At 38.1% G+C, this 24,764-nt stretch overlaps 1 protein-coding gene across 5 annotated transcripts in view; it reads right to left on the reverse strand.

Moving 5' to 3' along the window:
* LOC136881257 (coiled-coil domain-containing protein 97) overlaps positions 1 to 23,702 on the reverse strand; it is a 44,281-nt gene extending 20,579 nt beyond the window's left edge. The window contains exons 1-3 of one of the 5 annotated variants that reach the window (XM_067154018.2): positions 23,587 to 23,702; positions 12,070 to 12,252; positions 3,526 to 3,984 (exon numbers count right to left, since the gene is read on the reverse strand). In XM_067154018.2, coding sequence (XP_067010119.1) covers positions 3,526 to 3,948 — 423 coding nt within the window. In that variant the 5' untranslated portion in view covers positions 3,949 to 3,984; positions 12,070 to 12,252; positions 23,587 to 23,702. Of the gene's footprint in view, positions 1 to 3,525; positions 3,985 to 7,408; positions 7,976 to 12,059; positions 12,253 to 23,422; positions 23,562 to 23,586 lie in introns of those variants that run through there. The other 4 variants (XM_067154017.2, XM_067154020.2, XM_067154019.2 and 1 more) reach the window with 4 other exon arrangements.
* Positions 23,703 to 24,764: the final 1,062 nt, after the last annotated feature.

Raw genomic sequence — 24,764 nt, forward strand, 5'->3', positions numbered from 1 at the left:
AAAATAACGCAAGGCTGAATAGTTCAAGTACAACATTTCCTAACGAATCGAGTACCCGTAACCTAGAGTCTTTAATAGAACATTTCCATCCCCCAGTAGCTAACTTAACAGAAATAACACTTTCAGACAAGGAAAACGAGATCCTCGAAAAAGGACCAAAACACAATTGGCCTAATCCAAATAAAGTTAACATCGTTACCACACTAGTCATAGAATCCGAAACAGCCATAAATAAAATACCTTTAGACGCACAAGATGAGGTTAGATTCGATGTCAAACAAACTTTAAATAAAATCAATAACCTAAAAAACAGAACAACTCCCACTAATATTAGTTCACTTAAAAAAACCTTCGCAGAACGAGAACACATTACAAAACTCGCGGAAAAAATTAAAGTTCATAACCTCATCATCACAAAAGCTGATAAGGGCAATACAACGGTCATCATGGATAAAAATGATTATATCGATAAAACAAAAAGTTTTTTCAATACTGGTTCTTTCTCTTTAGTCAAAAAAGATCCTGCACAGCAAATCCAACGTCTCCTAAACAAACTTTAAAAAATACATCATTCCTTTTTACATAACAAGAAAAAACGAGATTAATTAATATGAATCCCGGCCTGCCTACCGCTAAAGCTCTTCCCAAAATCCATAAGACCGGCGTCCCCATACGCCCGATCATCAACTATAGACCTAGCCCATTATATAAATTGGCCCAATTCATACAAAAATTTCTTAGTAAAAACTATAAATTTCAGTCGAAAAAATCCGTAAAAAACACCATTGAACTAATCGAAAAACGGAATAAATTTGAAATACTACCATTTCACACCCTTCACTCATTCGATATTAATAATATGTATCCCAGTATCAACACCAAAAAACTCCTTCCCATAATACAAAAAAACCTAAAAACATATAGTGGGCTAAGTAAACTAGAGATCCAAGACTTTATGCAGGTCCTAAAACTCGTAATACATAACTATTTTGCATTTGACAAATGCATTTACCAACAAGATGGACTGGCTATGGGGTCGCCGGCCTCAGGAATTTTGGCTGAAATTTACATAGATTTCCTAGAAGACACTTCAATTAATACCAATGACACTTTTTCTAATATACACTTCTGATCTAGATATGTTGATGATACTCTGGTTATTCTAGATAACAGAACGGTTAATGCAGCTACCACTCTTAATAACTTAAACAAGATTGATTCTAATATAAAATTCACATTAGAATCCGAGTCCAATTACTCGATCAATTTTTTAGACCTTACAATTACACGACATCCTTCTTCTTTAGAATACAATATCTACAGAAAACCAACCCAAACAGCGACTACTATCAGAAATGACTCTACACATCCACACGCACATAAATGCGCCACTTACTATAGTATGGTAGACCGTACACTAAAAATACCGTTATCCAAGGAAAACCTAAAGAAGGAATTGAACACCAGTCGTGCCATTGCTAAATTCAACGGTTATAACACCTCATTCATAGAACGCATCATTAACAAATGTAAACATAGACTAAAGACAACATTAACCAAAGAAAGACATAACCCTGCCCTATTCGCCACCTTCACCTTTAACGAAAACATACACAGTGTAACGAATGTTTTCAAGAAACATAATATTAAAATTTCTTACAGAACCAGCAATAGAAACATAGATATAGTTCACAATTCCAAATCAGTTAACAGGTCTGACATTTACACAATGTCAGGCGTTTACCGTTTTCAATGCAATAACTGTTTTTCCTATACATCGGACAGACCGGGCACAGCTTCAAAGTTAGATACTTAGAACACGTTAATGCCATCAGATATAATAGATTTTCCCCGATAGGCCAACATATACATGACTCAAAGCATAATTTTACTACCATAGAACAAGACCTAGAAATTCTCAAAAACATAAATAAAGGCCCTTTACTCGACATTACGGAGAACTGTTTTATTCACCTAGACCAATTTTTTAACCCTAACTTAAATCTTAATGAAATCTCAGAAAAATCCAACATTCTTTTCGACTTCCTAATAGAAGTCTTTAGAGCTATAAAAACCACGGGAGGAAAATCGATCTTTCACGCTCTCCACAGTACTCTTTTACGTCCCACACCACTGCCACTCCGCCCTCCTGACCCGCCTTAAACTCCGCCTCCCTACCCCTCTCCTCTCCACTTCCCCCCCCCCTTTCCACCCCTCTCACTCTAACTTCGCTACTCAGTCACACCCATCTCACTTGTCCACAACTCTTCTTACACCACACACTCAGCACGCTAAACAAGGTGAGTTTCATATCCTATCATCCTTGGCCGCGACTCCATTTAGACTTCCATTTCACTAACTTAGTTTTTCTTTCCTTTCTTTTAAGACTTACCACCCTCTTGAGCTGAGACTAATTCGAAGATCAACCTTATTCAATCGCCCAACATCAGGTGTCCCGGCTTCGACAAAATCTTTTTGTTGGTATTGCTATATAACATCGGACCTGGACTTATGTGCCTGAATTGAACATCAGAAGAGTGGACAATTTTACTACTTTGTTTTTACCACATCGTTTTATCATCATATTCAGACTTTTATGTTCAAAGCATCAGTTCAATTTTATGCACAATACTTACCCATCAAACTACTATGCTTTTATGTGTCACATCACATCATCATATTTTACTCAAGTTCTTCTAGCTTTTAAGAAAAAACAGTCTACCATTTGTATTCAGCCATGCAAGAGTTATTAATGCAACTTTTATGACATGTACTTTGCCCATTTGTGATTTTTTTAGCTGATGATGACGCAATGAGCGTCGAAACCGGTTCTAACTATTTAATAAATATTATGTTGTGAACATCTTATGCAACACGTTTTGTATTGAAAAGGTTGAACCTTCCTTGATATTTTAATTGTGCCATAGACTTTTGCATCTTTTATTTTTTTTACTTTTCATTGCACGTGATTCACAGGTCTGAGATGGTTCCCACCACTAATGAAGATCAAGAGAATGAAACTGTTAACAATGTCAAGCTATAGGCTACGTACAGTTTTTTTATATTTTTTTTATTTACAATTTGGTTTACGTCGCACCAACACAGATAGGTCTTATGGTGTCTACAGGAAAGCCCTAGGATTGGGAAGGAAGCGGCCGCGGCCTTAACTCAGGTAAAACCCCAGCATCTGCCTGGTGTGAAAATGGGAAACCATGGAAAACCATCTTCAGGGCTGTCAACAGTTAGGTTCAAACCTACTATCTCCCGGATGCAAACTCACAGTTACACGCCCCTAACTGCATGGCCTACTCGCCTGGTGTCAAGCTATAACAACCAGATAAAATAAGCAGAAATTCTCACATGTGGACAACTACAAATAATTAAAGAAGCATGCCTTGGACAGCAGTATAGGATGACATCAATGAGGAAAATGTATCTGTCCAGCCCCACTTGACAAAGGATTGTATGGAGTTAAATCACAAATTATGGGCTTCGTTTTATTATTGTCTAATACGTTCTACCCACCTGATGCTTTGCTTTGCAGTGAAATCTCCTCAGCTGATTGACATGGAAGTCAACCTCGTAGCACTCAGTTTTTATTGCCTCATCACTGAAATAGTCTAAATGCCGTTCAAGTATATGCTGACCAAACCTTGCAAGAAATTGACTAGGGCTCTTATTTAACACAGTCACTGCGATCTCTCTTTTCTCCTCAAAGTTCAATTCTGGATCACCAACTTGCTGACTCTTGAAGAAGGCCACCTTACTATTAGCTAAATAATTTAACATTTCATTACACAACACAGCATGAGGAGAGTTTTGTCCATGATCATCCAAAGTAGGATCTTCAATTTTCTCAGGCATATCTTCTAAATTTTCAGGTTCAGCTTTGTCAGATACTGTTTCTATAGTATGATTATCTTCATGTTCTGGCAAATCAACTTCCATAACAAATGTCACACAAGAACCATGATGACTCTATACCTGAAATTAAATCAAACAACAACTTTAATTTAATTACATCGCTCATCATTTTAGTATTATCATTAATAATTTAATTTGTATTAAATCTAATTATTGTAGTGTAACACAATGTAATACAGCCCACGTACATTTCAGTACCTGGTCAGATAGAAGAGAAGGCCTGACAGCCTTAATCTTGCCAGGTAAAATAAAACATTACCAAGTTAAAATTCTTGATATGGATTATGTTTAACAAATAAAACTGACGAGAACATAATCAACATCTTTATTATCTAGACCCATAACTCCCAATTCACCAGGGCAGTGAATACTCACAAATATGATACTTTCCTTCTAGAACTGTTGCTGTTAAGTGAGAGAGAAAGACAGAGGTGGAATAGGAAAGGAGCATATATAATACGACGAACACAATGGCAGGTGAGTGTGAAGAGGGAGCAACAGAAATAAAAGATGAGGACAAACACGGAAACACAAAAAGACAAGGACAATCCCCATATCTTCAAACACTGCCGTCTTCAAATACAGGGACACTGTTGTATCTATGAGGGGATTGTCACTCACACAGTTGCCTGCGCTGCGAGCCTGTCTCCCGCCAAGCACTTTGTCGTAATGCGGCCAATATTTGCCCAGCAGTGAGTCCTAGAGTATAGAACATTTTGTGAGGTGTGCTCTAGTCTCTCTCCAATCTCAGCTATTTCTGTTCTGTAAGAACATGTCTACTTCTACATCATTTACGATCATTTATTGAATCTGCCTGTTTGAACTTTTTTCCTAGATTTTTTAATACATCGATGCTAGTCACGGGTTTGAGAGAGAGAGACACACACAGAGAGAGAGAGAGTTTCTCTCATCGGTTGGCCAATAGGCACGTCCGGCTTATCTGCCTCCCGCTGACTTATCGCTTCCCGTTACACAGCACAGCAAGGGTATGCTCGCAGCTCGCAGTTCAGGTCTGTGTTTAGAACATGTATTAAGTGTTGATCTGTCACTCCAACTGTTCTCAAGTTGTGAAGCGTTACTTCGGGGTATGATTCTCATAATGCCTCCACATGTGTACACGTCAGAGGAAAGGCTATTTATGTACAACAATTATGTGAAAACAGAGCCTTGCAAGGAAGTCGTTTGTAACACAATTTCCAAGTGTATGCCCACCACATACCGAGACTGTGTGGAAACTCGTAAAAAAATTGAGAGGAACTGGTTCTTTAATCGATAAGAAGCAAAGTGTTAAAAAACTTGTACTTAACGAGGAAAAAGTAAATGAAATCACAGAAAGATTAAAACATAAGCCTACAAAATCCCTAAGACAACTTGGACAAGAACCCGGGGTTTTGAAGAGCTCAGCATGGCGGGCTATAAAAATGTAATGTAAACTCACCTAATGAAAATTGCAATGGAACAGCACACTGAGCACTAAACAGCATAAGGAGATTTATGTCATTTGAGAAAGAAACACCTGAAGTTTGTAACAGTTCCAAGTTAGCAATAACAATTGGAATCAAACTGAATTTTTTAAAGACATTTAAAGGGGTCAGGAAATGTATTTCTAAAAGAATTTGATTTATCACTTAACTAATAAGAGAGATTTAGTTAAAATTTTGTTTTATAGGCTGTTATTGCATGAAGCAGTCATATACTGTAACAGTATTGCTCAGGGAGTTAAGAAAGCATGATCACTCACTGTACAGGGGAGGGGCAGAAGTGTCCATTTATCCCACCTGGGATCTCTAGAATGTCTCCCAGATTCCTACAGAAAGTGAAAATGTGGCAACAAGAATAAAAAAATTTAAGTTGATTTTTCTTAATTTATTATTCACCTTTTTTTTTCTTTGTTGAGAGGGCCGAGAGAGATGTGTCGCTGTACTCTCCCCAACTAAGGTATTAGGCTATGTTCACTGCCCTCCCACCCCCTCTAACAAAAATTAGAAATATTCCCCTCTCAACAATAACTGTTATTCCTCTTTATTTGCAAAGTGAGTTCCTAAAAGCCAAAAAAAAAAAAAAAAAAAAAAAAAAAAAAAAAAAAAAAAAAAAAAAAACAGATCACAAAGTATATCATGTTGATTATGATATTGTGTTACTCTTCCTTTCTGCAAAATACTCTGCTAATATACCGCACTATTGACTAAAATCATGGGAATGTAAATACAGGGTACAGATCTCTGCACATGGTTAAGAGGGTGTTTAGGGGTTGTAGTAAGGATGCTACGGAGAGAGCATATACATCTCCGGTAAGACCCCAACTAGAGTATGGTTCCAGCATATGGGACCGTCACCAGGATTACTTGAGTCGAGAACTGGAAAAAAGGGAAAGAAAGCAGCTTGAATTGTCCTAGCTGATTTCCTACAAAATAGTAGCATTACAAAAATGTTGCAAAGTTTGGGCTGGGAGGACTCTGGAGAAAGGAGACAAGCTCACTGACTAAGCAGTATGTTGCACAAGACCAATTTCATGTTTTTTGCCTGTAATGAACTTACTAAGAATAGGTGGATGTAATAACAAGAAATTGTCATTAATATAAGCGGTATGTTCCGAGCTGTCAATGGAGAGATGGCGTTGAACGCCATTAGTAGACGAATAAGTTTGAGTGGTGTCTTTAAAAGTAGGAAAGATCACAATCTATATATATAAAATAAGAGTTTCGTATGTACATCGCTCAGAATTTGAAAAAAATGGTATTTCTGTATCGGTCATGTCCACAATAACAAGGAAATGCACTTTTTACTTCTCCGTAATTTCTGTCTGTATGTATGTATGTATGTATGTACATGCATCATGAGAAAACAGCTGAAGAGAATTTCATGAAAATCGGTATGTAAAGTCGGGGGATGAGCCACTACAATCTAGGCTATAAATCATTTTATTCACTCTGAGTGAAATGGTAGTTTAGGGGAAGGCCTAAAATTCAATTCTCAAATATTTATATTATTAGCGGTCCTATCGATAAATACTACATAACTAAAGTTACATAGAAATAAATTTCCGATCATTCATGTCTTAACACATTTTTACCGTACCAGCTATGATAACACAGATATTCATGAATTTCGATTTTTGTTGCTAAGTCCACATCAACGCCGAGCCACGAGAAAATGGGTGAACAGACTTCAATGAAAATCAGTATATAGAGTTGGGGAAGAAGAAAATATAGTCTAAGCTATAAAAAAATTTACTGACCCTGGGTGAAATGGTAGTTTAGGGGTAGGCGCCTAACATGTAATTTTTAAATACCTATGTTTATTGGTCCTATAGTACTGCATAACAAAAGTTATAGAGAATACAATTTCCGATCATTTATGTTTTATTCAGTTTTACCGTACCGACTATGATAAGAGTGGTGTTTTAAAGTTGGAAGAAAACTAAATGTGAAGGCCTACAATATCGAAAGCGCATAACATTGATCAACAATAACATTACATTTACCATTGTTTGTTGTGATGTTCTTTGCCTCTTATGGTGCCCTCAACTCCGATAGATGGGATTACTGTTGCGTACCGAATACAACAGCCTGACTGACTAAATATTGCTGGGAAATAGCTGGGGAGTTAGAAAAGTTTTCCTTTAGCATGCCATTCCTCTGGTTCATACATTGTCTGATACTGCTGGTACGTAACACACTGGTTCATCATAGTATTGCAGCTATTCGATCCGTACTCTGACGCGCTGTTTTGAACGAGCAGTGTGCACATTTGGCAGAGGCTCACTTAGTTATAGTAGTATGACCTGGTCTAGAATTAAAATTTAGGCCTATTCCAAATTATAGTACTACAATTCACTAAATAGTTCAATATTCAACCCTGATAAGAGCCGTTTCTTAAGAAAAGCGTCTTCCTCTTCACTTTTATTAAATTCTACATTCATTTTATTCCAAATTAGCAGTGAAGAGGGGTTTTCTCCTCTGGCTTGAAGGAAAAATTTGCCTCCAAGTCAGATAGATTTTTCAGCTGCCATTGTAGTGAAATAAGATTTGCCGACTCATCAGGTATTCCTAGGAAACAGATTATTAAAAGGGCATTGATTTGCCCTGGGACTCTCCACTATTCGACCCCCTCCCCCCTCCCGATAAAAGACGAAGAGTATTCATGGATCACGCCTGTCTGCGGCTTGGTCATTCCAGCTCTGGAACTTTGGATTGTTAGATCGGCAGCGTAGTACTGAAAATCAAATAATAATATTAGATTAAAAATTCCACCTGTTCAATATATAAGTGTTTTTATTTAAATTTAAGATATAGTTCTTAAGATATTACACACAGGGACATGTTTCACCCATGTTGAGGGCATCATCAGCCTAAAAATCTCAAACCTAAAAGAAAGATAGATCAGGATCCTGATTGTTTTTATACTTAAGTAAGAGGTACAATTTGTATAGATTTTTGCGAATGTCTTGTTTTTTTAAAATGTGGTAACAAGTGGTTAGTTAGAAGTTTAAAAAATACGTAAAATTGCTGCGCTGAATTAAAATTTGGTGCCTTATTCTGGAGATGGCATAAGTAGCTTATAATAGCTTAATAAATTAGGAATAAAAAACACTCTTAGTGCTAGTAAGTTGTTCAAGTGCTTAGGAGCGAAGACAGGTTAGCTGGTAGATAAAATTGCTGCGCTGAAATAAAATTTGGTAAAATATGGTGCCTTATTCTGGAGATGGCAAAAGTAGCTTATAATAGCTTAATAAATTAGGAATAAAAGTCACTCTTAGTGGTAGTAAGTTGTTCAAGTGCTTAGGAGCGATGACAGGTATTCGTCGGAAAATGTAGCTATATTTATAATAAAATTAGCTGGTAGATGTGGTTGTAGCTTCTTGTATTAAAAGTCAAAAGGCAACTATATGAGGTTGTGTAGAGCTTGAGCTTTATCACAATGGTAAAGCATCTTTATGGACAATACTTTCAGACATGCCAACTTTCAAAAGTAAAAAAATCAGATGGTTTCTTGCGGCATATCCTGACATACTACGACACATCGTTGATGTCTTAACATTGAAGAACATTTAACACATTATACTACTCAATTTTGTAATTTCTCTTTATTTATTTGTTAACAGTGATGTTTTCACAGCCCGTACTTGCAGACATTATATGGGATTTTGGGCTTATGCCGTGTCAGGCAAATAAGCTGAAACTCTAAGTTTCGCAGAGAACTTTGCTCCGCATCTTCACAAGAAAATCTTGACTGTAAGGAAGTTTTCTACAATAATGACCTTTATGAACAATACTTTCAGATGTGCCAACTTCTACAATAATTATTGTAGAATACTTCCTCAGGAACAGTCGAGATTTTCTTCTGAAGACATGGAGAAACGTTCTCTGCGAAACATAAAAAGTTTCACCTTGTTTTCTTGATATGGTATAAGCCTAAAAGCCCATATCACGTCTTCTATTTATTTCATTATTTATAAATGTCCAACTCGTTGGCTGAATGGTCCGCGTACTGACCTTCAGTTCAGAGGGTCCCGGGTTCGATTCCCGGCCGGGTCGGGGATTTTAACCTTCATTGGTTAATTCCAATGGCTCGGGGACTGGGTATTTGTTCTGTCCCCAACATACCTGCAACTCACATACCACACATAACATTATCCTCCACCACAATAACATGCAGTTACCTACACATGGCAGATGCCGCCCACCCTCGTCAGAGGGTCTGCCTTACAAGGGCTGCACCCGGCTAGAAATACAAATACAAAATTATTATAGCCTATTCTTATTTATAAATAATGAAATACTGCATGTATCTGAGCTTTAGAACACATGACTCTTCATTGTAACAACCTAAGACCTCTTCATAAATTTCTCAACTAGATTTATGCTCAAAGCACTGGCCTCGTTGAACGGGTTTTTTTCCAGAATTCTTTTTCGGGAAGCTTTGGTTTCAGTTGAGTTTTTGTCCTTGTAAATATGCTAAAATAATACTCTCACAGTCAGCACTGCTATGTAGAAATGATAAAATAAAAAGCATTACATTACAGATTCTGTCATATTTAAGAACACCACCGGCTGATTGCATCTGTCTTTCCAGTGCCCACTGAACATCAATTCTCTCCTGCTACTTAAAGAACAAGAAAAAACCTGGTGTTTTCAAAAAATACAGGAATACTAAATCGGTTCTCAAAACTAGGAGATAAGTATCTGCAATCAGGAGAGAGGGGGGGAAGGACAAAAATAGGGCGTCTCCCACTTAAATCGAGTTGGTACGTCTGTAATTTTTTTAAATGGGTAAATAAGGTATCATGCTACCAAGAATGCTAATTTGCAGATTTAGCTGAAGTGAAACAATAAATTACACAGGCAATATGACACTAAACACAAGACTGCAATAACTTTATTACATACTGTAATCTTACAAGTAATAACTCTCATTATTGTTCCGTATTGAAGATGACGTTAGGCATAGATATCAAGGATAATTTAATAAAAAAAACACCTATTCAATACTTTCCACGTTTAATGTGGTTATTATCTACATGATTTTATGTATACTTATTTAGGTCAGGTACATGTTTCACCCATTATTTTGGGCATCTTCAGCCTGTATACAACCTTTAGGTCAAGGTTTGGGACCTTTTTAACCAATTGTTGTTTCACAAGCTACTACCCTGGCCTCTGCTACTGCCAATACTCAACAGTGATCGGTGGAGATGGTAGCCTAAGGTTTAGAAATAAAAGTCCGGATAGAACACTTGCCTTTGGTCCAATGGCCCCGAATCAAACCCCTCATACTGTTATTCCCCTGGCTTGGTAACTGGGTGTTTACGACGTCTTTGCCATTCATTTTATCCTCATTAGGACACCACCAAGCCTATACAGATGCCATGTACCATTATTATTATTATTATTATTATTATTATTATTATTATTATTAAATACAAATGCTGAATTTTACAGCGTCGTACCCATCGTTCACTGGTTTATTAGCTTCCTGGTGTTACGGGCTCCTAAAATCACGCTATTATGTTCATCTGTCGTCTTACCATTCTGCCTACTTCATCGCCTTGCTGCTATCAACATTTCTACTAGTATCACTCTACTCCGTCTCCTCACCCGCCTCGTCTGCGACTGCCTGCTCGTCCTGCTGTCTGCTCTGCACTTGATTACGTCACCTGATTCCAGTATGTTCTGGGCCTCGCTTCACTACAGTATATATAACTCGCCGTATCCATCGAATGACCAGTCAGGCATTCTCTGTGAATACTAGCGGTGGAAGCAGGCACCTTTTCGCACGGCTGGCCTGTGGCGATTTTTAAATTATAATTTAACTCTATGAGACCACTTCTTTGCTGTGCAGGGTGAGCAGACTTTACAATCTTTATGTTCTGATTTCTTAAAAAAAATTTGGCTTCTTACATCTTAACTTACTTTGTCTTTTCGAACTCTGGCCCGTGCTGGGCAGTTCATGCAGTTTGGCATAGACTTTTTCTACCCTTCAGTGTTTGTGGTATTTCTGCAAGGACTTGTGGTTGGACGAACATATTTCTCTGTTACTAACTTTCTGTGCATCCTGTGTGCGTGTGATTTCAAATAAAAACAGACAGCAGCCTGATTTTTCCCTCCTTCCATCCGTGCCATTCACGTCAACTCTCTTCCCATTCCCTTCTTATTTTTTTTTAAATTCATGTCCTTAGATTTGTAAAAGTGGCCTATGCTTATTTCAAACTAATTGGTATTTGGTGTGCGATTCGTTGTACCTTATCTCTCTTTAAATGTTCAGGATTGCAGTTAGTTTCCTTCTTTAATTGCGATAATATTATTCTATTCTGAGTCCAAACTGCTTATTGTTCCACGAGTGAATTCCTCAAGTGTAAAATTATGTTGTTTTCCCAGTTATCAGGTTATTACCCAGGTCTAGTCTCGGTCTAAAAGATCGCCCTTTTAAAATTATTGTGTAACTATGGCACTTTGAAAATTCTAGTCAAACGAAAATATTTTTAAACTTGATTTTTACTATTGTACTATTGTGTGAATTTACTTGCTTGTATTACGTTTTCCCTTTGGTCATGTTATTAATACATCTTGTGGTTTGAACCTTGTTGTCTTGAGGTGCACTTTATTCCCCTACTTTCCCTATTCTCATGTACCTACCACAACATACCTCCAGGGCACAGGTCCAGTCAATCACTGCGCGGACTCTGCTGAAGTCTTGTTTGTTTACTTTGATTCATAACACTTCGTTATGATTCCTTCATCGCTTGGTGCTCGAGCTCCCGTACCTTAAATACGCTAGATGGCTGGTGTTCTCTATAAGGCGCGACCTTGACCTCAGCGCTTCTGGTATCTGTGCACATAATGATTTTATGATTAGGCATTTTCACTCACATACATTTATTGAAAGACTAAAATATCTGAAAACTTTAAGATACATAACACTGGGGAGATGAGTGGTGGTGTCCGACCCATGATCCTGGGTTTGATTCCAACCAACAAAAGAGAACCTGAAAGATTGCATTCCATTTTAGCAGATCTACCTATAATAATAAAACTATATTACTCATATAATAGCAGCCCTGCAGTGTCTTCCTACAAGGATGTACTGTAGAAGTAAACGGGAGTGAAATACCAGCACTCTCTTATCTATCAGTATGAGGTGAGGAAATATATACGATGAATAACGCATGGTTGACAGTTAAGAGGGGCGATCTGACAGACCGAAGCCTAGCACACCCATCCCCCTGGTCCCCGCTCCTATCCGATATACAGCAGCAAGCCGCGAGGGTTGAGAAGAGGGGAGACGGACGAGAGTCTGGGCTGCGATATCAGTCTCCGATGCCTTGCTCTCTCAGGCTTCACCGATAGCCTTGGTAGCCCTCAGTATACGCCGCTGCAATATACCGAGCGAGCTGGCCGTGCGATTTGTGTCACATAGTTGTGAGCTTGTATTTGGGAGATGGTGGATTCGAATCCCACCATCAGCAGCCCTGAAGATGGTTTTGTAAGGTTTCCCATTTTCACACCATGCAAATCTTGAAGCTGTACCTGAATTAAGGCCATGGGCACTTCCTTCCCAATCCTAGCCTTTTCCCATCCTTGCGACATCGCTGACAACCTTTGATGTGTTGGTGCGACATTAAACAGCTAAAAGAACTTTTCTATATATTTACTGTAAGAGTACTTCTGAACAAAATTATAAACAGTCAATAAAACATCCACATACAGTGTGTTTCAAAATTATTAGTATAAACTGCAGGGGTGTGTCCAGGACAAGGAAACAAGTCCCAATAAACATAGATCCATTGGTGAGATATGATGCAACCACATTTGTAATACAAAAGCTGTTCACAATTCATGTTCTAGTTACCAGGCTCTAAATTGAATGTCAACAGCACCTTGTAATTGTAGCAGCATTTGAAGCACCTGTCCTGGTACCTCACACATTACCACGTCCACTGTTGATAAACTTAACCATAATAGGTATTTAATTTGATCCTGTACTGAAATGAAATGTCGTATGGCTTTTAATGCAGGGATATCCCAGGACGGGTTTGGCTCGCCAGGTGCAGGTCTTTCTATTTGACACCCGTAGGTGACCTGCATGTCGTGATGAGGATGAAATGATGATGAAGACAACACATACACCCAGCCCCCGTGCCACCGGAATTAACCAATTAAGGTTAAAATCCCCGACCCGGCCGGGAATCGAACCCGGGACCCTCTGAACCGAAGGCCAGTACGCTGACCGTTCAGCCAACGAGTCGGACTATGACTTGTCTAAAGCTATTAAAAAACTATTTAAAATAGTATGTGTTTGGTCCACCTTGTCAACACACTTTATATAATTTATAAATCTATTGAAAACCTGCAACCTGTTTTCCAGTCATTGACCGTGTCAGGGTTGGTATGAATGAAGCAGATATAGGCTATTAGTACGATGGGGTCGCCACTCCTAAAGTGATTTATTAATGACTGATAGATGCTATGAAATGAGAATGGAGAGTGTTGCTGGAATGAAAGATGACAGGGAAAACCGGAGTACCCGGAGAAAAACCTGTCCCGCCTTCGCTTTGTCCAGCACAAATCTCACATGGAGTGACCGGGATTTGAACCACGGTATCCAGCGGTGAGAGGCTGACGCGCTGCCGTCTGAGCCACGGAGGCTCTTATAAATCTATTCTATTGATATAATTTTTATAATTTATAAAAACTGTATTGACAAGGTGGATCAAACTATTAAATAGTTTTCAATAGCTCTTTACCATATCCATTCATGAAAAGGATATCGGTTGTCTCTTCATTAGAAAACTTCCCAAGTGCATGAAAACCGCTTCAAATTCTATTACAAATCTCAACATCCGAGGTAAACTATAGTAAATGCAAAAACAGCTATTCTGAGGTTTTTGTCGTAGGTGACTTGTTTGGCTGTCTTCTAATGGGTACACTTTTGTATGTGTTTGTTTTGCAGGAATGAAGATAAGGCACGTGATACTACCGTATGTGCAAGGAGAACCCAGCGATAAACAACGGTAAGTGATCATACAACAGTTCAACCTTATGCCATCCACTGCACTCCTTATCGTATTGGCTCTTACAATAGTTTACCATGATCAGAAATGTTGATTCGAAAGGTAGCAAAATATGTGCCTCAACATCATCTTTCTGCTCTCCCATAAAGTTAGTGAAATGTCACTTGCAATAGTTTACCACTGATGTCCAGAAATATAAGACGCTGTTGATATATCGTGTGGAGCTCGGTGCCTGCAACATGAAGTATGAAGAACTTTGCAATGGTTACAAATGTGATTACATCTTATCTTGGAAATGACTGCTTTCTGACCTACGTTTGTAAGGACTTTTCTCCATGTTTCAGTCTCCTCTACTCACCCCTGCAAGTTGTTCCTATAATTTTGAAGTATGCTGTATACCTACAGTAATTACTATTACCAATTTAAGAGGAAGCAGAACTAAGCAAACATCACTTCTTAACAATGAAACAATGGTCAGAGGAGTAAAATGGAAGGGTTCTGAATCTTCAAAGAAGGAGGGTGTCGTCAAAGGAAAGGGAAGAATCAGAAAAGGGGCTGAAAATCTCACAATCCTAATACCATCAGGATTGGAAGTGGATAAAAGCTGACCAAGGGAGAGCAGTCTTATCTAAGACTGATGAAAGTGAGGAAGGAGCCTGGCACAAGCAGGGTAAGTGGAAGCAATGCCAGACTATGCTAGAGGCCCCTTCTCACCAACCCATGTTGGTTCCCCCTTAGAGAGTTACCCCATACAAAAGGCATAGGATGCTATGGATTTATAGTTGAGTCCCAATTATCTGGACTATATGGACCAAGGGTAATATGGATAAGAAAAATTCAGGATAATTTGGAGAGTGAAAAGTTCAATATGACATTAGAACATGTACTATTAAACAGTCCCTCTAATGTACAAAGATGTCACTCATATACATAATAAAAATGTTTATTCATAATATATATGGTATGATCAAAAAGTTTCTGTTTGAGGGTGTTGCTGCAGCAGACATGCAACGTAGCACAACTCCGTTGCGGGTATATAAGCACAGACATGCAGGCAATGGAATTAGTGTGGCAGTCATGTCGTGCCAAGATGTAGCCACGTGAACTATGCCAACGTTATTAGCCAATGCATCTAAACAGGACCAACATTCTGTTAATCTGTTCTTGGCTCCCCAAGGACAAACACCAGTGGATATTCATCAGAGAATGAAGATTGTGTATGGGGCAGCATGTCTGTCTAAAACCACCGTTGTGGAGTGGTGCACCAAGTACCTGGTGCATCGGTAGGATGAGTAGGGGAAAGTGGGGCAGTTTCATTCAGTTTTAAATTTCCCACCTTTACGGGGAGAGACTGCCATTTTTTATTAACTCCTTTTGACTTCATGTACTTCCTGTGCAAGTTGTAGCATCATAGCATTTGCTGAAGAGAAGCTGTGCTGAAAAGTTTAATTATCTTCATGCTGTGAAATAGTTAGGTAAGTCTTTTGATTCACTCTGATTCTGAAGTAAGTTTCACATAATAGTACACTTTTCACTGCAACTTATGTATAAGTCACAGTAGTCACCATAACCTACAAAAAGCCACATGGCAAGATTACTAAAATAACTGCCTATGGGGCACTTTCATATACCCCCTTATATCTATTTTTAAAGCAAAAAAGATATAATTTAAATGTTTTCTAAATATTAATTGCATTCTAGCCACATAGCAGTAAAACACAAGTAGGCTTAGCTTAGGCCTAATGGTTAAATAAAATGCATCTAGTAGATACTTGTAGGCCTACAGCAGGCCCAAATAATTTTTGTTGCAAATATTTTTAACACTCCAGTGCTTGCGCGGATGACTACTGTCATCCACGGATATAATTTTCTTTGTATTGTATACATTTTTAAACAATTAATTTGAATATTTTGTGTAATCCTCAAAAAAACAATTCCTAATGGAAGTTTAAGGTTAATTTCTCCAGATACTTCATTATTATAGCAATTCAAAAGCAAGTGGATGACAATAGTCATCCATACGAGCACTGACGTTACAATTTCTTGTTTAAGTTACCTATAATTTTTATCATCTTCACGAAGTTTTCAGACTGATTCCTAACATGGGACATTACCTAAGTATGATGTAAGAAGATGTACAATATTAGAAGGATCCACCTTTCAATAGGGCCTACTTTACTATTTGGCTGATGATAACACTTGTAATGTGTCGAAACCGGTCCCAATAAACAAGTTGTGACTTCTTTTTAGTTCAACTTACAAGGGAGTTTTGAAAGGTGGATCCTTCTAATATTGTACATCTTCTTATTTCTCTATTCAATACGGAACGACCATGAAGTTTTTAACTTTAAATAAGTATGATGTTTCTAGAAACAGTCGACGCTGGCCATTGAAAGTACTTTTTGATCTGATGAACATTGGTGGAAACAATGCATTAGTCTTTTATAAGAAGAACCATGGTTTTCCAAATATTTTGAGAAGGAATTTCCTATATGACCTGTCAATGGATCTCATCAAACCCCATATATTAAGGAGGATAGGGCCTACAACAAGAAATTACCGTATTCCCAAAGAACTGAAGAGGCTGTGTAAGTTATTTGTTGGAATTGAAGATGATGAGAGACCTGCTAACCGTCCGCAAGTTGGAGTGCGAGGATACTGCTACATGTGCGGAAGAAGTCGCAACAAAACCACCCGGAAATCCTGCAGTACGTGTTTCAAATGGATTTGCGTTGATCATGCATATACATTCTGCCTCCACTGTTCATGTGAAACAGGAGAGGAAACAACAGACAATGGAAGTGGTTGAGGACACAGAGATGTAAACAGTTGTAAATTTCTGGGAATGTCTGTCATACTCTTCAAAAGATTGATTGTAGCACATGATATTAAGTTTAAAAATTAAAAGGTATAATTTTTCGAATAGATAATGCCGTTACTGAATAGATAAAATAACCTGTGAAATATGTATATTAATACTTAAGGTATAATAAAGGAATTAATATTGATGACAATTGTCACCCGTGCGAGCACTTGCTTTAGAATTTACAGTGCGAGTAGCGCAGTGTTAAGATATTTCATATCCAAATATTGTAAAGCTAAAGTAGCATTAAAAGTAGTCCTATGAAATTCTAATAAATAATTCTGTTATATCTCTTTGCAGTTATGGTGCGTAATAACAAGAAAAAACTAAGAGCGGATATCAGTGAAGAAGCTGTGGCTAATGCATTAAATGGTTATTTTAATGGAAATGGTTCAATTAGAACTGTAGCTAATTTATATGGTCTCCATTTTGCAACATTGCAGTAGGCCTACCACATCAAATTATTTAACACTATAAATAAAACTACTGCTGTTGTATCCTACAGCATTGAGCAGCACAATGAATTTAACAACAATGCAACTGACAGTGATAATTCAGAAATGCCTAATTTACTCATGCAAGATAGGCCTGTACATGTATCCCCATTGATAAGATCTCAATCAAAATATGCCACCCATCAGATTTTCACTGCAGGACAATAAACTGAACTGGAGCAATATTTGCTCAACTGTTCACAAATGCAGTATGGCTTGACATACCAGCAAACTGGGAACTTTGCATATGACTACGCCTATGGCCTTGGGGACTGAAATTCCACCTTCTTGGAGGTTGACTAAATGCGCTGGGAAAGAGTCAGTTTTATGAAGAGACATCCAATGTTATCATTGAGAAAAGCTGAGAATGCTAGTCTCGCAAGAGCATCAAGTTTTAACCAAGCAAATATCTCAATGTTCTTCAACAACTATGAGCTCCTCCTTGCAAAATACAATTTTGCTCCCGACAAAATAATCAATGTTTATGAAAATGGGGTAACCACTGCAATGCCTGCCCCCAAAGTCCTAGCCAAGACTGGAGCAAAGCAGGTCGGTCAGACAGTGTCTTCTGAGAGAGGGCAACTTGTAACTAGGAATTGTTGATGCTGCAGGGAATGCATATCTATCAGCATACATATTTCACTGTGTAAAATTCTTAAATCATTTTCTCACTAGGGCTCCAAAGGGCAGTTTAGGCTTTGCAAACCCTAGTGAAATCATCAAGCATCTCCAAAAGATATGCAAGTCTTCTAAGGATGATCCTGTACTTGTCCTGTTCGACAATCATAAAAGTCACTGTTCCTTAGAAAATATAATGTTTGGTCGTGAAAATGGTAAGGTCTTTTTAACATTTTCACCTCACTGCACTCATAGACTCCAGCCAATGGACATAGGGATCTTCGGTCTGTGTAAGACCAGATGCAGGCAAACATTTAACACATGAATCTATTAAAATCCAGGAAGGACCATCTCAATTTATAAACATACCAGAACTGACAAACGTACCATTCAGTCAGTCATTTTCCAAGAACAACATTATGTCTGCATTCGGGAAGACCGGACTTTGGCCCCCAAATCGTTTTGTCTTTACTGACAAAGACTTTGCTCCATCTCTGACAACAGATCGCCCATGTACACCCCCCAGGATTGCACAAAACCTTCTACATCTTCAGATCCTGTCCATCGTGAGGAATATTTAATGGGATCATCTGCACCTTCAATGCATGAGTCATATCCAAGAACCATCCAGCAACATACCCACTTCAGCTTCTCCCACTTCCACGCTAACACCAGATTCCAAAGACAATCCTCAAAAAACCTACAATTATACCAGAATATATCTGCCCTTATCCCAAAGCAAAGCCTAGAACACTTAAAGCTACTAGAAGAGCTAAAGGAAAGTCAAGAATTATGACTACCACTCCTGAAAAAGAAAGAGTGGGGAAATGATGAAGCTGAAGAATGAAAAGAAAAGAAAGCCAAGCAAGAAGACGTCCTCGAATCTCCCTAGACGGAAATTATTTAAATTTAGCAAGGAAACTGTAGGCCTCAATTCTTCATGCAGAGAAGAAAATATTGCTGTAAAAAGTGGTGGAAGTGAACTTGAGTTTAGTGACCAAGATGTTGACTTACTGCTGCTTGATAACAGCAGTGATGTTGAAGTTAATGACTTTGTTCTGGTAGAGTTTGCAACAAGAAAGAACAAAGAAATACTTTGTTGGTCAAGTTGATGAGAAAATTAATGATTCAGAGTTTACATAAACTTTTTATGCACAAATGATTTTTAAAAAATTGTTTTCCCTGAAAAGAAAGATGCCAGTGAAATTTCTTAGGCTGATGTTCACACTAAACTTCCACAGCCTACCATGGTTGGAGGAACAGCTCGAGCAAAGTCCTTAACTTTTTCTGCAGATCTGACTGAATTCAATTTAGGATAGGCTAGTGGTGTTTTTGTATGTATAAAAGCATGTTTTATCAATATCGTAGAGCATGTATGAAAGTGCCCCTGCAATATATGATACTGCCCCATGTTTGTATACTTTCATACAAATTACATGTTTATAAATATTTTTAAATTGTTTCATAGGAATTAACCCTGGATTGGTCGCATGGGTTTTGTCAATATTCATGGTCACACCAGGTCTCTCAGACCCATTTCTTCTCAGTGTTTTACTATTAGATTTTTATGCTTTATTTCCAATTACAGTATTATAGGACATTATTTCATTTATTTTAATGCAGTTTACATTACTACAATATTTAACTATCCCATTTCTTAATCAAAAAGTGTATTTTTATAATTACACTGAAAAACTGATTGTTTTCTGTTAACCTGTGAAAGGTAGAATATGGTAACAGTAAAATGTACTTTACATCAGTTTTTTCACTTTTTCCTGCATCTAAATGCACAAAGCAACACTTTCATCTATTTTCTACACATTCTTAACAAAACATATTTTTGAGAATTTCACACTTGAAACATTGGTCCATAAATATGGATTTTTTTTTTTAGGTATGTCTGAATTATGTATCTAATTCATAAAATTAAAGAGAAATTAGTTTAAGAAATACATCCAAGTACAGAGAAACATCACTTTAATAAATTTTTATGCACATTCTGCAGCCAAGTTGTCCCTGTTCTCCACAAATGAAATTTTGGCACTTGGAGCAGATGAAGGATATATTCCTGTCTTTGTTTGTTGGGCAGAACATGAGATCTCTTTGTTTTCCTGGGAACTTCTGCGGCAGGTGCTTGCACAGGGTAGTTATACCCAAAATTAGCTTCATCCATTGTTACACATAAGAAAAAGTGTACTAAACTAACAATGCAAAGTTTTACATCAAAGACCAATGTTAACAGTCGCACCGGGTCTGCGAGATCCTGAACAGCCTGCACGTTCAAAGTTTCTAAGACAACTGAGAGGGGCCTACTGTGTTCGGTTCAAGGTCAGGAGCCAAGAAGCTATCAGGAAGGAGGAAGCGCTTGGTGCATTCCAACAACAGGAACACCAATAAGTATGTCCACCCAGGTCTCGTAGACCCATCGCGACCACACCAGGGTTAACTAAATGAGTAATTACGTAAGTTCAACTTGTTTCTAATATGACAATGTTTGTGTAACACTTGTTTTTAGCCATCTAGATTGTGAAATACAGCCACTAAATCTTCTTAAGTGTTAATAGGTAGAGCGTGTATGAAACTGCCTCACTCTCCCCTACCTCAATTCTCATGGCAATTTTTGCCCAATTGGCATCCCAATTCAGGATTGTACGCCAGTCAAACGGAAAATTCTTGATCGTCTCTTATAGTACAGTACTTCATTTTGACATTAAAAGAATTTGTTACAGTACTGCAATATTCAGCAGAGGACTTGGATTCAAATAACGTTTATACAGTTGGGGACAATTCATGAAGACCTCGCCTCACACCACTACTTTCCAGTGGCAGCTCGGTGTCTATTAGCGACTTATAGGATTTACTACCTCTACTGCAGCCATAGTTGCCAAATTGGCTACTGCACTCGACACGAAGAAAAGGAAAATACTGCAGAGTGGTTTGGCAGCCTCTCCACAACAAACAAGGATCACTTAGAACTCGTTAACTCAGCAGGGTGCGGGGTGTGATTGACTACTGGCTTCCAGCTCGCTTCTAGGAACTGAGGCCGTCAAGTTTTGTCCCCAAGTATACCATGCAGTTAAGAAAAATCTAAACTTTGTCAGTAGTACACGAACAATTGTTTCTTGAAAAACTTTATTATTGCTGCCCAAACCTTGTACTGCATTCTCTTCCTCAATGGATTATTTCTCCATATCCTCAACAGAATTAGATTGACAGCTGTTCCTTTGCTCTGCTATTCTCCATATGCAAGTGCTCCTTCCAGGAATTTCGAGCCCTCTATGCGAATCATCCCAATACATTCTTCTTCTTCAACTACTTTTTTTTCTGTTTCATGATCACACTGAGTTTCATTGTTTGATATCATATCAAAAACGACATATCAATTCATAAATTTCATCCATTATCATCCACTCGTGCCTTCATTTTCAATTCTCTCACTCCTCAGCAATTTTTCCAACAATAGTTTCATTTTACAATTTTCATCATCTTTGCGTTGGCTTTCAATAACCTCAGTTTCATCAAAATTCTCATGCTCTTTGTGGTCTTGGAGATTTTTTTATATGATCTCACCAGAGTTATTGGCTGAATCCTCATCCCATCCCTCTGAAACGTAGGAAATCATATCTAACACATCCACTTGTTTCAAGGTTCCATCAGTCCTTGTCCATCTATCACCATGATCAGAATGGTCAGTAATTTCTGCCGTTAGGCCTACTTCCTCTTGAGAGAAGCAAAGACTCCTCAAACCATTGGCTGACACAATAAAGTAACACTGGGTGGTAAGAACACTGCCTGTATCTCACAGTCTTGATCTTCTGTGCCTGGAAGTGTTGGTGCATTATCGAGAATGAGGAGAGCTTTCCTGGGTACAAAATCAGTGTGTGTTGATTTCTTGGAATGACATCATATTGTATGCTATTTCAGCCAATGACAGAGGTAGCAGACCCATAAAACATGACAAATGATGCATACTTCAGTAAAATACACTTCTAGGGGTGGGTTGGTGCATCCCTGGCATTAATAATGAACACATCTCTCCTCTACTATAGTCCTGTTAAAACAACTTGCGTGTTCTGACAGCTCACACTATGAAAAAAATTGTTTTTAGAATTTCCTTAAAACACTTCTAAAAACCACTGTGTTACAAATACGTTGTTCTACACGCGATATGGCTGAAGATGACCTTTAAATAGGTCAAAGTAGTCCCATTAAAGGTTTACTTAATAAACACTATTTAATTTGTATTGAAAAGGTGGATTTAACTCATTATTTGAATTTGGTTTAATTACTATGGCAACCAGTACATGCCTCCCATTTAAACCAATCCCAGGTTGACGCAGCCTCTCCCTTTCCCTAACCTCCCTGTCTTAAAGCCCCCTGAGGCGCCGGGTCCGAGTTCCACGTTGCCAATTCATGGATCTTGGCTAACGAACAACTGCTGTAAAGGTAGGCAAGGACCATCACATGATGGATTATCAACACAAGGGATAATACGGCACTATGCTTCGGATTTCAATGAAAAGAGGCCCCATGACATGATTGCGACATTAAAAGCCACGCAAGCGACAAGTTGAAAGACGGACTTTCACCAGTTACAACTCTTATTTTTAACTGTGCCGATATTAATACCTATGGCAGGGTCCGACCGATTTAACTTTTTTATCCAAAGAAAAGCGTGTTCTTACATACTTCTCCCATCCTTACCCGAATTATTGAGCAGGCCCGTCTACGTAATTATTGTTAGTGATGAGGTCAATGGACATTTCCACGATAATGTAAATAGTCCTATAACAGAAATATAAAGAAAAGTCGTATTTTTAAATGTGCATTTTTACTGCTGAAATCCACCAATCGTCGGGAGATCGACTGGTAAAAGCCTAAGAGGAAGGGTTACAGCACACAAGCCCACTATCTCCAAATCACTTGTAAGCGCAGTCATATTGCTATTAAATATTTCATTAGGGTACATGGAAGGAGTAGAGGTGCGAAAATATTAGATTACTGTATTATTACCTGACATACAGAACACCGAAGGGGACACTATATACGACTGGTTGAGCGCATGTATACACTAGAGTTAACCTCAACTGCACAATATTTGTAATTATTGATCGTTGACTGTATTGTCACAGAGATTGCACTATTAAATACGCAAAATAAATGTTGTTCTATCTTACCGAGCAGAAACTACAGAAGAACTGGTCAAACAAACCGAAATCAACTACAAACACCGCTTCAGAACCAACACTCCGTCACCCACCAATTTCCACATTTGATTTTGTCAACAAGCATGACTTCAAAGAGGTTCTATTTGACAGAAGTAGCAGCATTTTCTTTAATGTCTCACGAGTGGTACACGGCATGCACTTGTAAATCATCATTTTTGTTCCTCTAAGTTTTTAATGGAAGTTGTCTAGATAATTGATGTTAAAAGTTTTAATATATCGCAATGGCAGAAAAGAAAACTGTTTTGCCTGACTATCGCACTATTCCAATGTTCCAAAATTAAGGTAAATCGTATTCATACCATCAATTTCCTAAGGAAATAAATGTGTGACTTATAATATCAATTTCCGCTCAAAGCATTTTGAAGATATTCAATAAATCACTACTGATCTTCATTTAGGGCAGTCGCCCAGGAGGCAGATTCCCTATCTTTTGTTTTCCTAGCCTCTTCTTAAATGATCGCATAGAAATTGGAAATTATTGAACATCTCCCTTGGTAAGTTATTCCAATCCCTAACTCCCCTTCCTATAAACGAATATTTGCCCCAATTTGTCCTCTTGAATTCCAACTTTATCTTCATATTGTAATCTTTCCTACTTTTAAAGATACCACTCAAACTTATTCGTCTGCTGATGTCCTCCCACGCCATCTCCCCACTGACAAATCGGAACACACCATTTAATCGAGCAGCTCGTCTCATTTCCCCCCAAGTCTTTCCAGCCCAAACTTTGCAACATTTCTGTAACGTTACTCTTTTGTCGGAAATCACCCATAACAAATCGAGCTACTTTTCTTTGGATTCTTCCAGTTCTTGAATCAAGTAATCCTGGTGAGGGTCCCATACTCCAGTTGGGGTGTTACCAGAGACTTATATGCCCTCTCCTTTACATCCTTACTACAACCCCTAAATACCCTCATAACCATGTGCAGAGATCCGTACCCTTTATTAGCAATCATATTTATGTGATTACCCCAGTGAAGGTCTTTCCTTATATTAACACCTAAGTACCGGTACTTACAATGATCCCCAGAAGGAACTTTCACCCCATCAACGCAGTAATTAAAACTGAGAAGACTTTTCCTATTTGTGAAACACACAACCTGATTCTTAACCCCGTTTATCATCAT

The sequence above is a fragment of the Anabrus simplex genome, chromosome 9, assembly GCF_040414725.1.
Source record: "Anabrus simplex isolate iqAnaSimp1 chromosome 9, ASM4041472v1, whole genome shotgun sequence".
Lineage (NCBI taxonomy): Eukaryota > Metazoa > Arthropoda > Insecta > Orthoptera > Tettigoniidae > Anabrus > Anabrus simplex.